The following is a 16,634-nucleotide window of genomic DNA, read 5'->3' on the forward strand; positions in this document are numbered from 1 at the left end:
CAAGACAGTCCCACCCTAAAGTATACTGTCAGAAAAGTAGTTGCTGTGCTAGTTATAATAATCATGCTTATATGAATTTGCATAGAATGCACCTTCCTGATCTAAGAATAAGCATAAGTGTGGAGACGTCTGACTGCAGTCTTAATGTCACCCTCTCACTGCTGTCTGAGTTCCCTGTCTGTGTACCTTATTGTGACTATGGTAGGGAAGTGAAAGGCTATACTAATGTCAGCTTTCTAAAGTCATAACAATGTATGTTTTTATTTAGCTATAGAGAAGAGTGTATGACTTGTTTTCCAGGAAGAGACAGAGACAGACTGTCTGCTTGTAGCTGCAACGTGCAGAGTTGGTGGACCAATGTCAAACTGTCAATGTGTGGTTTTACTTCCTCTTTGTCTGCACTCCTTTCTGTGCAAAATGTAGCTTATTCAGTGATGGGCAGATGGATAACAGTTTAATAACTGGCAGATAGTAATAAGTCAGGGGCCAAAACCAGATAAGACTGGGTTTGTGAAGAGCCAGTGATTTAAGCAACAATAATGGGTCAGAAACAATTAAAGGTTGGGTCGCAGCCCTTAAATTATAAAGGAAAATGGCCAGTATATACAAAGGTACAAATGAATGGCTCAAAAGACTTGAAAACAACAGTGTGGTAGCTGAGTGTGCACGTTAGTATGAGCAGTGACGGTCAGGAAGTTTACTACATGATTCCTTATGTGTTCCTTCATACTCTGGATGACTTCAGGATTAATTTACAGTGTAGGAAAAAATAAATAAAAACACTGAATGCTAAGGTGTGTCCAAACTGACTGGCACTGTATCTGTGCTGTGTGTACAGCATTTTGCACCCTTTCCATGTGGGCGAAAAAAAATCAGTGTGTGAACGTTAAATTATTGGAAGTCACAGCTCTACAGCAGATAAAGATAGACAAGGATGAGAACCCAACAGATCCTCCGAGTAACTGCAGCAAGAATGAAGAAGAAATTTTTATATATGTAAAATATAAGTGCTCTTTTTGTCAAGCCATTATTTCAGGTTGTACTTACTGAACCTTGGAAAGCTTGGCAGCCACACAGCTCAGCCAGTAATGTGCCAGTTAATTGGCTATAGATGTCTGCGTGGGTAGGTTTATATTAAAAGAGTTTCCATTCTCACTAAGCAGCTTAATCTACACGCATTTGAGTGCGATCGGTCTTTTTGTCTAAACTGTGAAACCGTGATGAGAGATAATGAACTACACCAGCAGTCACTGTATAAAGAATTCAAATTGAATGCATGTGGGCGAAATGGTGTACTGTAATCCATGTATTTTATGTATCAAGGTACACACACTCAGTCATAGCCACAAACAGAGCCATAAACACTGTTTCAGACAATCACACAGACATGAGGTACATAAGTTACTTTGTCCATCCAAAAGAAGTACACGTCACCATTTGTTACGTTTCCCACATTCAGGCTTTTACCAGACAGTACGGATAATAACTTTTTAATGTTTTATTACAAAAAATCATGACAAAACAATACATTTATGTTAAAATCTGCACTCACAAAAATGAGGTGATGGTGGCGTTGAGTTTGTAAGGTCCATTCTTTAAGACTGAAATGAATTTCATATCCTTTGAAAGCCTTCTGTCTCAGTAATGGTGAATGTGAGCAGTGGCAGACCCGGGCAGCGTTCAGTTTCTTGTATCTTCTCTGCATCTGGAGTCTGATAGACCTTGAATCTATCAGCCTCTTCACTCCAGTGTAGGCAGGGACAGCCCTGTCACAGTCACTGCAGTCCATGCGAAGGCTCCTCAGTGAATTTATGGTTCTTAAATCTCTGACAGTGACGTCTCTCTGTTTGAGGCCCAGGACCGGTGCAATCTGACTGGGCAGTCTATGGCTCAGCAGTCCTTTGGTGCCTCTGAACCCATCGAGGTTTAGGATTCAAGTGGTGTGTGAGAAAGAGAAATACAGACAGCAAGAGAAAGAGAGAGGCGGTGTGAGAGAGAGAAGTGCACTTTTCCTTTATAGGAGAAGTAAATGAGAGAGCAAACTACAGCAAAGGTTAAGGAGAAAGACAATATGGCTTTTCCATGTCTACGGATGTAGACATTTCATCTTTGATTTTTTTTTTTTTTTGTAACAACGTCAAGTCCATCATCAAGTTCAGACTGTTTATATTTATATATGTACATCTGACACATTTAGTCAGCTGTGGCTCTCATCCTGAGTGTCTCAATATAAGCAGTCTATCCCAACACTGTTATATGTTTTGTATCTTGCAGTTCCCACTGTACATAACAGGTCTCTCTCACATGCTTAGACATAAACTTATATTTCTCATAAACCTCTGAAGTCTCTCTTCACCCCACAGCTCCCATTCAAAGGCATCTGGCAGTAGCCACTTTGCACTGATTCCAGTAGTTTTCAGTTTTCTTTTGGAGGATGCAAAATGGTGCAATCAACAGTGTATTGATATCACCCGGTCATATCGAACTTTCTTCACACCTAGCCAGCGGTGCTGGAGATTTAAACATGGTAAAGCTGGAGAGCTCCTCGTCTAGTCTTTTCATTCCTTCCCCTAACCCATCCCTCAGCCCCTCCTCCACCTCATCCCCCTCCCCGGACTCTCTCTCCCCGCCCTCAGGCCTCACTCTCTCCCGCTCCCCCGTCCTTCGATCCAGCATATCTGGTGCTAAAAATTCGGGGCCAAGCTTCCTCCCACTGTTACTTGTGTTGCAGTTGGCATACAGTGAATTCCCATGGCCATTGCTGGAGTTGCTGCTAATCTGGGTGTCGCTGTAACTGTTGCTGTGGTGTCCGCCATTTCCATGATTGCTAAGGAGCGTGGTTGTTGTGGTCGAGGTCGCAGTCCCGTTCCGTTTTTCTGTCATCCGGAATCCCTCTGAGAAAAGGCTGGAGCTGCTGGGGGACTGAGGAGTGGTCGATGAACCCAGCAAGTCCCGTCCCTTTCCTGATGACAGTGAATTATCTGGCAGGTTGTGGGTATTCCCACATCGCCGTTTCACAAAGTAGAAAAGGCATGCAGTGAATGTTAAACTTCCTAAGATGGCAAGTATGTAAATGGCCAGGATATGACGACCTCCAGATGTTGCTACTTTTCCGGCACTGGGAGCTTCTAGTGTCAGATGATAGACTGCTCTGCGGCAGGGGGTGGGGTCTCTGACTCCTGCCCCCCCCTCCTAGATGAGAGAAATAGCACAGAAAAAAAAAAATTTTTAAAAAGGTCCTTATGCTCAACAGTCTATGTTTTCTGTGGTTAAGATAAAAGTAGTGAAAAGTATTGTGTCTGCATGGCTTCATACCTGGCACGTGCAGACATATGTTCCCAAGTTGTCCTCAGTAACAACCACCTCCAGGTCAGAGTTGTGCTGCCTGGTGTGTCTGTGGGGAGGATACTCCCAGCTACAGGGCCTGGGTGACAGTTGGACACATGGTAACAAAAGGCGCAGGCCCTGGAAAACTTGCAGCACTCTGGGCAATGGGTCGCAGCGCCCTGCAGCAGGGAATGAGAGCGGAGATGGCAGAGAGGTGATTAACAATAGCAGAGGCATTTTTGCTTACAATGAAATTGGGCAACGATGATCACATTGTCTGAAATGAAAGTGTAAACTTACCTTCTTCTGTTTGGCACTTTTTCAAGGCAGCGTCTACCACATCACCTGGACCGGGCCTGCACAGACAAACAAAATGATAACAGTTAATAAAAAAAAGTCATTTTACCAGCTGAACTGACTTTTCTCTTTACTGTAAATTATATTTTCTTAAACACTTCTTAAATATAGTTGAATTTTCTTTATTACATTTCCACTGCTTTCCTTAGGACAGTACTGGTACATGAATGTATAGAAAAGGACTGCTGCAATAAAAATGGGTCACTTTTATAACCTAAAACAGCTGCTTTCTGCCTTTCATTTCCATTTTTGGACGTTTTACAATTCATTGTGATATTCTTGTAGTACTCACTCTTCTTCTGTGGGCCTGCAGGCTTCTTGCTTTGTGCTCCACACACAGCCCAGTCCTCTGGCTCTGGCACACACCTCACAGCTGTGATAGAGAGCACAGCCTTCAGCTTGGACTTGAGCCAGAGACAGAGGGCTGCCCACCAGAGCCTGGCCCTGGAAACAGAGGGAACCGATGCAGAATCACTGAGCAGTAGAAGTAATATTTGCAGGCACTGCAGATGCATATGTGCATGGCTGTGTATGTCTAGATGTGCTCTACCTTGTGCAGCAATATATTGTTAACAGGCTCCTGTGACGTGAATAGAAGCGTCTCCTGCAGTAAGGTGATATTCTGACCCACTACTGCCACCCGGTGGAGCTCCCCACGGTCTGCAACAGAGTTTTGTTCATTTATTTATTTATTTAACACTTTAACAGTTTTAATTTTTATCAATTTTGCATTGACTTCCAAAGTATGACATTATAATGGGCATTATTGTTACATTTACACAGTCATGTTTATCTCAGTTCAGCTTCAGCAAGTTGTCTGCATTAACTTCAATTTGAAATGCACTTCAAGCTTGAGGCCAAATCTCTGCATCCTTCTGTCCTCTCCTTTCATCTTGTCTGATCTCACCTGTTCCTAGATGCAGCACCGCTGCCCTCCGCTCCTCGGTGACGTTCATCAAAGTTACAGCCAGCTTGGTGTAACTGATTCCTTTCCGAACCAGCAGGGGTGCCGCAGTCACACTGTTCTCCATCAGAGGGTGGTCCCTCACAAATGTCAGCACCTTGTCGGGAAGTTTTAGGGAGGACTCAAAGCCCTCGGCCTTCAATGCAGTGTTTAAACACTGTTAAAGAGAAGGGAGAAGTTGTTTCTTAGTCATTTATCGCAGTAAAGCCAAATAAAATGCATGCAGATGCTACATTTAAAGTGTGGGAAGAACTGAGGTATGAATTTAAGCTAGAGTTTATTTTCATTTATTATTATTTAATAAATAATAAACTAAATATTGTTCAGTGTTAGCCAAGAAGTTTGACGGACTGCCTTATTTTGCCTTTTTTTTTAACATCTCTTGCTCTTTATTTGTTTATTTGTTTTGTTAAAAAATAACTATTGTAAAAAACAAACAAACAAATGCATAGTGTAAATTACAGGTAGGGACAGAAGACTGTGGAAGCACAGTTTAATACCTGGCCAGGTCTTGGTGTGGGGACTGGCTCATGATTGATCCAGGTGTCACAAGTTTTCTTCAGCTCTTTAAAGGGACCATCCAACACTTTGCTGATGTCAGACAGGCTGAAAACACACACCGCTGACAAGTCTATGCTCTCCCTGTGAAAAAGAAAAAGTGTTTTGTGTGATGGTGAGCCTGGAAGGAAAAAGTTCATTTCTGACGACGTTTAAAAATTAAAGGAAAAAGGTTACATTTTGAAAAAGGCACATCCTACCCCCACCCCCCCAAATGACACTCAGAAGCTGTGCAGTAAATATGAAGTCACAGCAAGGAACCAGCTGAGCTTATTTAAGCATTGGGACTGGATACAGTTTAGCCCCTTCTTCCATTTACTTCAGTCACTTTGTCCATCTCTGTCAGAGCTTATCACTTAAGAGTGGAGTCGGTCTTTTCATCAAGTCTTTATTCACTCCCTTTAGTAACACTAACACAAAACTGTTTCAATTTGAATGCGATAACTCAAGAACAACGTGACCCAGCATGTTCCAACTGATGCCATAGATGCATCTACTAAAAATCTTGGCCGACTTAGTTCTTACCATAATAATGCCAATCACAGACATTTTTTATTCCTGGTTCTTATTTAGCCAATTTGCAAGCTCATATGCACCTCATTAAGATCTATTGAGACGTGGTAATTATGTGTTCCAGGACTTCCAGGGGATTCGTGCCACCTAAAGATACTACTGCCAGGAGGCTGAGGGATATCACTGGCGGCGTACCCTATTTTTTGTACTATCATGCAAATAAACATTGAACAGAGCCCAATAAACAGAAAGAGGGTATCTTGGTCTGGAAAACTATGCATATGCCTGTAATACTGCAATATTCAGAGAATCTACAGTCACCATATGCAGAGGGAAAAGCTACACTGACATTAAGGATGAAGCACTGAGAGAGCTGCTCTATTTCTCTATAACAACAGAAGAGCAGCTACACTAGATTTCCAGTGTTGCAATATCTCATATGACCAAGGCTCTAGTTTGCCCGCTGCCTGCTCCTCAGCTTACCACTGGGAGGTGAACAGTCCGTAGAAGTGTGTGCTTCTGGGGTCGCCTGGAATATGTTGCATGGTGAAAACATCAGTTAGGATGTTATAGCGCTGACCGCTGAGCTTATCCTCGCACACCAGCTGGGCCTTGAGAAAGGTGGTCCAACGTCGCTGTAGAGTCTTCATCCCTCCCACATCAGACTGAATAGAAAAGAGATAATATTAATGGGAATTCAATCAAACAAAGGAATCAGTCAATGATTCAGTCAAGACAGCGGGTTACCTTGCAGACCCGCGCCACCCTGGGCACTTTGACTTTGGTGTAGAAGTCGTACTCTTTGGCCACCTCGTTGAAGAAGAAGTAGATTTTGTCATCGTCTCCTGTCGGGTTGTCCGCAGACTGCTCTATGAAAGCTGAGCTGACAAACTCCGGGTCTGAGGAAAAACACGTGCGGACACACAGTTCTACTTATTCTTGTGGGAGAGTGTGGTTGTATAGCAGCGTCAACATGCGTGACTGTGTGCAAATGTGCCTCACCACTGAGCCAGTTGATGGATCGTTCCGTTCGGATGCGGTCCTGCTCAGGGCCCGTTGCCCGGGAGATGTCGAAGAGTGTTCCCAGAAAGTTACTGGTAGCTGCTGTGTAAAGGATGCCGTCTAAAAGGCAAAAAAGAGAGAAAGTTCATTTTACATAAAGCATAGCAGGAAAGCTTAAAAAGCGTTATCTGAATATTAATTTTGGCCAGAAAGGTCAGCCTGTCATTCACATGGTGGTACTTACCTGCCATAACAGCTGTGTAATGCTGACTGGGCTCAAAAGGACACTTTCCCTTCCCTGTCTCCATCTTCACCCCTTCATCAGCTTTTTCCAGAGTAAAGGTGCTGGCATTCTGCAGAGAGGAGAAGCAGAGGTCACAATTACAATAATAATGGGAATTATATATGTTTTACTAATTTTCTAGTTAATTACAGTGTTTTCTGTCTGATCTCGTACCAGCTGCCTTTTGGTACGTTACACTGCTTAAACATTGATTGTAACTGACTGATTATGATCTCCTGTGCTTAAAAGATTTGGTAACATGTTCTCAAGCAATAAAAGGACACAGTCTATGTTCAGCCAAACACAAACACAATGATATATATCATGAAGCTTGTTCATAGACTCTAAAGCTTTACTATTTATTGAAGTTAAATTAAAGTAAAAAGCATTTGATACATTCTGGCAGGTTTCATTCTATATCTGTCTCGTATGTTGGCGGCACAGCGGTGCAGAAGTTAACACTGTGCTCTGATTTCCTTCCACAGTTGCTATGCAAATGCCAGTCTATTTCCAAATCTATGAATGTGTACCCCAATTTTGGATCTTCTTGTTGTTGTACCATTACTTCAAGGTACAAACCATAAGAGTACAAGCACTCATTATCAATGGCAGTAACTCGGCGTCTACCACCATTGTACCCTTAAAGGTACACTAAGGCTGTCACCCTATGACAGCTGGGATAGGGTCCAGCCCCTCCATGACTCTGAATTGGATAAGCAGCTGAGAAAATGGATGGATGGATGGATGGATGGATTTGGAAAACAGTTGACACCCAGTATGTAACCATATTATTCTTCCCCCTGTCTCTGACTGATCTGTATGACATATTGCATCAGACACTGAATAACAAGAGCATGGACACACTAACCAGGAAGGCACACTGGGGGTCAAAAGCGTAGGTGCCACACACATAGATGCGACCATCTCCTAAAAACTCCAACAGTCGGATGTAGTTCTTGCAGTCACCCTGCAGGGGGAGACAAACAGTAAAAAATAAAGGCAAGGCAATGTATAACATTTCATTTTTAAGCAATTTTTAACAATGAGGAAGCAGGTAGAGTAAATGTGTTTATGTTTGCATGCTTTCATGTATTAAATTTAGATTAGATTAACAATGATTTAACTCAGTGAAAAGGGGTGATAAACATAAATGGATTGAGAGTGACGCACAATAAAACAAGAATCAAGTTCTGAGGAACAAAACTGGAAATTTGAGATGCGTCACTGATAGAGGTGACACTTGAGACACACACACACACACACACACACACACACACACACACACACACACACACACACACACACACACACACACACACACACACACACACAGGCATGAAATTCAAGCTCATTCACTTTCATACGTGTACAATAAACAAACATGTGATCCTCTCTCTTAAAGAGACACTGGATTATATATTTTATATAGCCGTAGAGCCAGCTTCATTTGTCTCTCCTTGTTGTCACACATCAGAAGCTGTTATGGAAAAACACCCTGACTGTCCCATGCCAGTTACCAAGAAACCATGACGTAGGCAATTTTTTTATTAAGCTTGTGTATATATGTGTGTGTGTGTGTGTGTGTGTGTGTGTGTGTGTGTGTGTGTGTGTGTGTGTGTGTGTGTGTGTGTGTGTGTGTGTGTGTGTGTGTGTGTGTGTGTGTGTGCTGTGCACTGTGTGCCATCTTGGATGAGCTTCAGGCCTGATTCACCTCCTCCCCAGAGACCTGATCCTCTCTGATGCCCAGATCATGTCACCCAAACCAGCCCTCCCCTCCCTTCCAGCACCACACACCACCCGCCACGCTGGTACAGCTCCACGTGAGTCGGACAGAGAGCCAAAGACAGAGAGAGAGAGAGAGAAGTGGAGCTCAGGCTGGTAACAAAAGGATCAGCCTGGGATTAGCCATTTCATTGGCCTCAAATTAACCCCATTCATACTAATAAGCTTCATTCACAATCTGGCATGGGGTGGCTCAAATGCCTCTATTCTATTCTATTTGATTTTATTGAATTCTTTTGTACTCTTGATTAAAATGCGGTCCAATTATATGTCTTTCATAGTGAAAACTTTAATGACTTCAGCGCTCATCGTGGAAATAAAATGTCCTCCCACCGAAACATCTAAAAGCTTTTCATGCTTGCTGACATTTACCTATTTAAAGCAATTTTCCGGTAATTACAGATGTATGTGAGTGTGAGTGGACACTGTCCAACTTTCTCCTCCTGGCCTCATGCTCTGCTCTCACCGTCCATTATCTCCTTTTGTCCTGTACTTTTCTCACTCCTTCTCTTCTGCAAACTTTCTCCTGCACAAAGTAGGAACTTATATACAAGATAGCCATATATAAGCATATACAAGATAGCCATAGGTGATAAAATTGTAAAACCTGAAGTAAATTAAATATTGATTCGCAGAAATTGTTTTTTTTTTTCCCTCAAAGCTGCTATTCAGCTTAATTTTAATTATGTAGCACCAGATTGCAACAACAGCCATCTCTAGTCACTCTATATTATAGGGTTATAAACAGTAACCTAATCTCCAACAATCCACCTCAGTGACAGTGAGGAGAACATGAAGACACCTCCAGCAGAAGGAGAAGATGAAACGTATCAATCCCAGCACACAACGCTGCAGAACTCCATCATTATTTGTGGCGTGAGGAATACTCAGTATAGCACTTGGCCGACTGTTCTGGTTTCATTGCTCTCACCAGCATCAGCTGGAAGCTTTTTTTTTGGTCTTTCCCAGTATGTGTTACCCACTCAGCAACAAACAGCAGTTACTGGATTTCCCTTCATTTTCATTATTAAGGGTGCATTTCTGCAAGATTCTTACGACACTGCATAGTAAAAGATTTATTTGAAAAAAAAGAAAAGAAAAAGGAAAACCTCCGGTGACACCCCCCCCACCCCACCCCCAGGTATTTAGTGCCAATGACGCAGTAATTAGTGAAGTATGATGACTGTATGCATGTACAGCCTCTGGTTACAAAAATACTAAAGTTTTGTAACACCTTATGATAAATGTGATGATGGCATCAAACTCTAGTAAGATCTAATTTCAATGTGAGCTACTGCTAACTTGCCCTTATTTGAGTCTGCAATTCTTGCATGAGTCACACACACACACACACACACACACACACACACACACACACTCAGGCAGGTAGTCTGATGTTGAGTCTATTGTCTTGTCTCTGTGATCTTCATTTCTTCCCACTTCCTCTCTCACCATTGGTCTCCCTCCCCTCCTGTTCCCCCCTCCCCTCCCTGTTTTCATTCTGACTCGCATGTAATCTTGTAATCAATGCCTTTGCAGAAAAAAACACAACCTTTTCCTGGCTTTATGGGTCTTTCACCTCCTTACAGTGGAAAACAGTAAACTGTGCTGATGGTGATTGTATGAAATGGGTCAAAACTAATTGCACTTCCTTTCTTTTGAAACACTGACCTTCCATTCGCTTTGTTTGTCTTTTGATTTGACCCATTTTTTCTGGTCTGATTCATTATGGAGGATTATCACACCATTTAAGGGAAAGTTTAGTGTTTTTCTGTCTATAAGACTAACCTCAGACCCTCCACACTGCACTATGATGGCCAAGCTCTATTTCAGTGTGTTACTTTTTGTTTAAACAACTAATCCGTAAAATACAACAGAAGAAACGTAGATTTGATGCATGTTTCTGTGAGCAGGTTGGTCACAGCATAATGACACATACAGCTCGAGTGGACGGTGCGCTCTAGTTAATCAGTTTCCATTGTCAGTCACTGGACATCTGTGACTTCACATCCATCCTCTCTTACTCTTTCTGTTTTTCCATCTCTCGCTCTCTCTCTCTACACACACACACACACACACACACACACACACACACACACACACACACACACACACACACACACCCCTGGTGAGACACTGGCATATATCCCAGAACTTCCCATCCAATGCCCAACAGCACAGGTTTGTAAAGCACATACACAGACACACAAATGCTTGGTGCAGCACAAAATAAAGGCAGAGGCAGATGATATTTAGGATAACTTTGGCGGCCTTCAAATATTTGTCCTATATGAAGAAGTAGTGTACAGTCACATTCATGTATACATGGGTTGGGTATGAATGCAGTCCTGTGCAAATTATTAGTATATTTGCATAAATTCATTGTCTCATCTTTTCATGAGATTTTTTTTTTTTGACAATTACAAAATATCAAAAATCGCCAGCATTCCAAAGGTTTGGATTCGTCATCATTTTTTTTGTCTGATTTAATACCTTTTAGTCCTTCACCAAATCCAGTGTGTTTAGGTTTATCCAACACGCAGAATAATTAAATAAATAGAATACTCAAAGGCCTAACATTTAATTTAATAAGTGATTTGGATATAAAAAATAAAGCCAGATATTCTCATTTACGTAGTAACTCAAATATTAGAGATGATCGGTGTAGTTCGAGGACATTCGAATGGTTTATTAGATATTTTCTAGGTCCCTGCTGAGCCGAATGACTGGTTCCTGAATGAAATGGAACTTTCAGTGGTACAGTAGGTGTGCTTTCCAGTCTGTTTACCACAATAATGGCGGTCAAAGCCACTAGTCTGTTGGTAACATGTTTCCGAACTGGAAGAGTTAAGACAGGACTAAAGCATTTGCATTACCTCAGTGTTCATAGTTCAGCTGAATTAGACAAAGTAACACACAGACAAACGTGCACAATTCTCACCTCCGTCTTTCCCTTTCCCACACATGACTTCCTCTTTTCTACTGGCACATCCCAAATAATCTGCAGGAAGAAAGAAGATAAACAGACGTAGCTGGGTAAGTCTGCCAGTTGCTCACGTGTAGCTGTTTGATAATCACTATTAAACTAGAGTTCTTTTTATTTTTTCCTAAACTATATTTGTAAATGAGCCCAACTGCAAAATCAATTCAAGATCATTCACCTGAGAGACCTAAATCTATGATACTGAACTTGTAAACCTGATTAGAACAGTAAGTTTTGCACAGAAATTTGTTCTTATAAATCACTGAAATCTTTCTTAAAAAGGACACTAAAACACAGGAATATGCTGAATAAATTGTGACAAATATTACCACAATATGCCCAATATATGTTTTAGCAGAGAGCACCAAAATACTCCTTTCCAAGCTTGCTCACACTTTGACAGCACTCCTACCTTTAATGGTTTTTTGTCATTGAGTTTGTTGGTATCTACGGCCAGTATGGCATCCCTGGCACCCAGGAACAGCATGCCCGATAAACGGTCCAGCAGGAAGGTGCTGATGTTTGCCACATCCCTGAACGTCTCCGGCCCGAGAATCACGTCTGTCGGGCAAAGGGAGAGGGAGGGAGAGAGAGAGAGAGAGGGGGCAAGATTTTAAAGAGTGCCACTGGCAATAACAGGATCTACATGAATTCGGAAAGACACACTCAGAGAACCGGGCTCGGAAAAAAAAATACATCTGCTCGCTGCCTCCTTGACCCTTGTAAGTGTGGGAAGAAATGGTTGACAGGATCAGATTAATCACACATCATATTCCAAGTGGTTTAAAGAGATAAAGGGATGGAGGGATGAGAATAGGAGGAAAGAGATGAGAGTCACCCCTGTTTTACACTGTCCTCTTACACAATCACAGCCACAGATTAACTCCTAATCTCTCTGAGCTTTTTTCATCATTCTTTTCACTCAGTGTTTACAGCCATTTTTGTGTCCTTCTCTCTCGACAGTGATCCGCTGCATACAACAAAGGTGTCCCGTCCCGTCCTCTCCGGAAACAACCCTCTGTTAGCCTGTGTTTTAAACACTGTGTCCTTGTTCAAAAGCAAACCCACTGCAGAGGAGGAAATACAACAAACTAAATTATGCATAATCATAATGTATAATATATGACGGATTCATCTTTTACATAAAACATGCTGTGTAATATCATCTATAATTGTCTCCTTAATCTAAAAACTATCACATGAATCAAATCCCCAAAGCTTTTGAATTGTGCTCCAGCTCTTGTTTGCTCTCTCACTCAGTCACTCTCCCTCCTACTCCTTCTGCTCTAGGACAAAGCGTGTGTGTGTGTGTGTGTGTGTGTGTATTCATGTCCCAGCTGCTGAGAGGAAAGAGCACAGCTGTGTTCTGAACTTCTTTTGAGTAGTGGTGAGAGATTTTGTGTGTGTGTGTGTGTGTGTGTGTGTGTGTGTGTGTGTGTGTGTGTGTGTGTGTGTGTGTGTGTGTGTGTGTGTGTGTGTGTGTGTGTGTGATTTAGCAGTCTTTTTGGCTTTTTCTTTTTTTTTTTTGAAGTCCTCCGATACCAACCTTTTCAGCCCCACGACAAAAGCCGGCCACGGCTTCACTTCCAAAGGAGGAGGAGCCAGCAGTTGGTTTCGAAAGGCCAATCAAACACACAGAAACACAGAAACACACTACAAAGAAAGATGACGAATCAGATGACGGAGGCATGCTAATGAGTGCGGCATGTGGTGTTAATTTTACCTCAAACAAGCTAACGAGAGCAAAACAGATAATATGAATTACTTACTGCACTTGCACAATTAAACAATTAATGACTCATGACTAATGACAACAACAGAGCCAACTCCCATGTGTGTGCGCACAGGGCAAATGTGGCCTGTGAGAAACTATGCTTATGACCTGTACGCACACCTTTATTGACAAACTCAACACCTATCGACTGAAATCTAGAGTAACAAAGACAAATCAGCCCTGTGGGTGCAGAAATTTAAATTACCGTTCTAAACAGAAGTTTGTCTGTGAACAGCTCTCATTGTTTACGTATTGTACATATTCATAATAACACAATTATTACCTATAATGGCTCTATTTATTTTAAATCATATGAAACTCTTGAATATTAATGGAATCAGGCTTTTAAAAAAATGAAGGCCATCAACTGGGCAGCTGTGAATTAATCAGAGAGTCAGGGGTTCAATTCTCTGCTCCTGAGCTCCACATATCGAAGTGTCCTTGTGCAAGAGACTGAAGCCAACAACTGTATGCACACAGATTGCGTTTGATAATACAAGAAAAGGGCTCTGTAACTGCAGTGTTGAAGGTGGAAACACACTGAAAGTCACACTGAATTATGGTGACTTATGGGTAGCATTGGAAATCTCAATTTAAAGTTTTCTTCAGAACAACTTCTGTGAGTCTGTAATCCGGGACGGGGTCAGGAAGTGATGTCACACCACCAATATCTAAAGTTTCCGAGCTTTAGCTGGCCTATAATTAACTGCGGCCATGGTAGACCACATAAAGCTCAAGCAGCAACACTTCTGTTAATTAAACCAAACAAGAGTGCATGTGGCTGCATATGCACTTGTGTTTAAGAGGAATACAGTGTTACTTTCAATAAGCAGCCATATATCACCCTAAAAAAAAAAAGATCACAGACATGTTATGTTTCATATCTACTAATGGCGACATTAGTATTAGATACGAGAACAAGCAGCATTCCTTTGTGCATTTCTTACATAGAACTTAGAAGGATAAAGAGAAGAGAGTAATAGCACACACCCTGTATTATTATGCAGGCAGAGCAAAGAAGGTGACACCGGGAGACACTGAGAGGGAGTGTATTCAATGCACAAACAATCTGAACATTTATTTGTTCACCTACAGATAGCAATTTAGAAGTCATTTCAAACTCGATATATTCCACAAATTATATAGAAGAAAGTATTCCTGGAGGAAAATCCTTTGAGGATCACAAATGGAGTTTAAAGAAACGTGACACACAATTTGGCAGCTGTCGACTAAATGATTAAAACTAGAACAATCATTTTCTTTCCTGTAACGGTGGGTGGGACTACATCCAGTTACTTTTATAAATGGCGCTCGGCGTTGACATGGTTTTCCACTTAGAGCTCGTCTGGGCGTCCGCCTGTGTGGCATGCAAAAAAAAAAAAAAAAAGACCCCAACATGCTGACATCTGCTTGTAACTGAATCACAGACAATTTCTACGTCCCCCCGCCTGAATCCAGACTCCCCCATCCAGTCAGTCTGTGTCTGTTTCCCGTAACATTTCACATGAATGTCATTTCTCATTCACTAAGAAGCCATCTGTTCGGCTAAAAACCTCCAGGCAGTCAACAAGCGAGAGCGGCTCGGATTTGCTAGTGGAGGGCTGGCACTTCCTGAAAAGCAGCCAATATGAAGAAGGAGATTGAGATCGATATAATATAAAAGGAGACATACGCACACTCAAGCACGTGTGTGTTTATGTGTGACGTGTTGCCCTTGATTAAAAGTTTCTTTTTTTTGGGGGGGTTTTTTTTGGAGTACCGCGTCCTTCTTCCACTTTTACACCCCAAGCTACTGAAATAAACAGCTTCCTCCTCAATCTGTCAGTCAAAGTTGGCTTCAAATGAAAGATGAGACAGGAGGCAATAATGCATTAGAGACCTCTCCGTCTCTTTCTCACTTCTTTTTCTTTTTATATTTGTCACTTCTCTTTATCTGCTCTGTCATCGTTCATATTTTTTGTCACTCACCGAATGGGCCCCACTTCTTTAAACACCCTGTACGGACTGTTTCCTCTTGCTGGACCGATATATACATATGTGCACACACACAAACACACACACACACACACACAGATGGAAGCAGACATGAGTGTTTGTGACAGAGGCTAAAGGCAAGGTCTGGAGATATGTCCTTGCGAACTGGAAGTCTCTCGCTGTGTAGGACAACGCACACGCATGCACACGGAGCCACCACCTGCTGTGCACCCTAATGTAGAGAGATGATTCCTAGAGCTACACCATCTGCCCTTCTCACACACAGTCACCCCCCCCCCCCCCCCCCCCCCCCCCCGCAACAAACACACACACACCTCTAAACCAACCCATCGAGGCACACACTAAAAGAGGCACAAAGAAAAAACATACAATTTCTTCTTTTTCATCTCCTATTTGTCTTTTTATCTTCACGAAGGCGTCGCTGGTTTTTTTCGAGGGACTTTCTGAATACATTTGGTTTGACGTGAGTCACGGGGGCGAAAGGAGGATGCTCCGCAGTTTAGGTAAATGCCTCCTCTCTGACAGCAGGAGCCTGCAGCATACAACCTATCGCATCTCACTTCCTGTGTGTCTTTGCAAAAGGACGCGTGTTGCAACAAACAACAGGAGGCCAGGCTTAAGTGTGTGTAATCTTTAAAATCCTTGTGCTCTGCTATAGAACGCAGTAGATTAACATAATAAAGGGATAATAGAATCGGTCTCGTCTTTAACCACTGTATAGCTTCTGCATAGTATGTGCATATTTTTAAATTAGCTTGTATTTTCTAGTCAATTATCATTATCTGCTGAGGAAAATACCTGGCTCTTTAACTGCTACACTGTGCTTGGTGTCTGCTGCTGAGCAGGTACTACTATCAGTGCATGCTTTGGATTGAAATAGCATGAAACTGCTGTGCGAGAGTGAAATAAACTACAAGGTTACAGGCACGAAAGCAGAAAAAACTTAAAGACTGTAAAACATTCCTACATTCTCAGTGATAGACATCTGTGGCCGGTTGACCATAGGTGCAGATTCTGGAGGTCACTCAGACTAGAAAAGAGCTACACAGATGCTATGTGATTTCCCGGTGTGTGAATGAGTAATAATTTACTGGGT

General features: G+C 42.1%; 1 protein-coding gene across 1 annotated transcript in view; it reads right to left on the bottom strand.

Moving 5' to 3' along the window:
* Positions 1-1,291: 1,291 nt before the first annotated feature.
* Positions 1,292-16,634, bottom strand: part of sema4f (sema domain, immunoglobulin domain (Ig), transmembrane domain (TM) and short cytoplasmic domain, (semaphorin) 4F) — a 53,777-nt gene continuing 38,434 nt past the window's right edge. Inside the window, exons 2-15 of the mRNA XM_030722825.1 lie at positions 12,182-12,330; positions 11,728-11,787; positions 7,873-7,971; positions 6,966-7,074; positions 6,722-6,841; positions 6,467-6,618; positions 6,203-6,384; positions 5,149-5,290; positions 4,592-4,805; positions 4,235-4,344; positions 3,977-4,128; positions 3,628-3,683; positions 3,316-3,506; positions 1,292-3,192 (exon numbers count right to left, since the gene is read on the bottom strand). Of these exons, the coding sequence (XP_030578685.1) occupies positions 2,476-3,192; positions 3,316-3,506; positions 3,628-3,683; positions 3,977-4,128; positions 4,235-4,344; positions 4,592-4,805; positions 5,149-5,290; positions 6,203-6,384; positions 6,467-6,618; positions 6,722-6,841; positions 6,966-7,074; positions 7,873-7,971; positions 11,728-11,787; positions 12,182-12,330 (2,453 nt within the window). The 3' untranslated portion in view covers positions 1,292-2,475. The remainder of the gene's footprint in view (positions 3,193-3,315; positions 3,507-3,627; positions 3,684-3,976; positions 4,129-4,234; positions 4,345-4,591; positions 4,806-5,148; positions 5,291-6,202; positions 6,385-6,466; positions 6,619-6,721; positions 6,842-6,965; positions 7,075-7,872; positions 7,972-11,727; positions 11,788-12,181; positions 12,331-16,634) is intronic.

Source organism: Archocentrus centrarchus (genome assembly GCF_007364275.1).
Source record: "Archocentrus centrarchus isolate MPI-CPG fArcCen1 chromosome 18 unlocalized genomic scaffold, fArcCen1 scaffold_23_ctg1, whole genome shotgun sequence".
NCBI classification, from domain to species: Eukaryota; Metazoa; Chordata; class Actinopteri; order Cichliformes; family Cichlidae; genus Archocentrus; species Archocentrus centrarchus.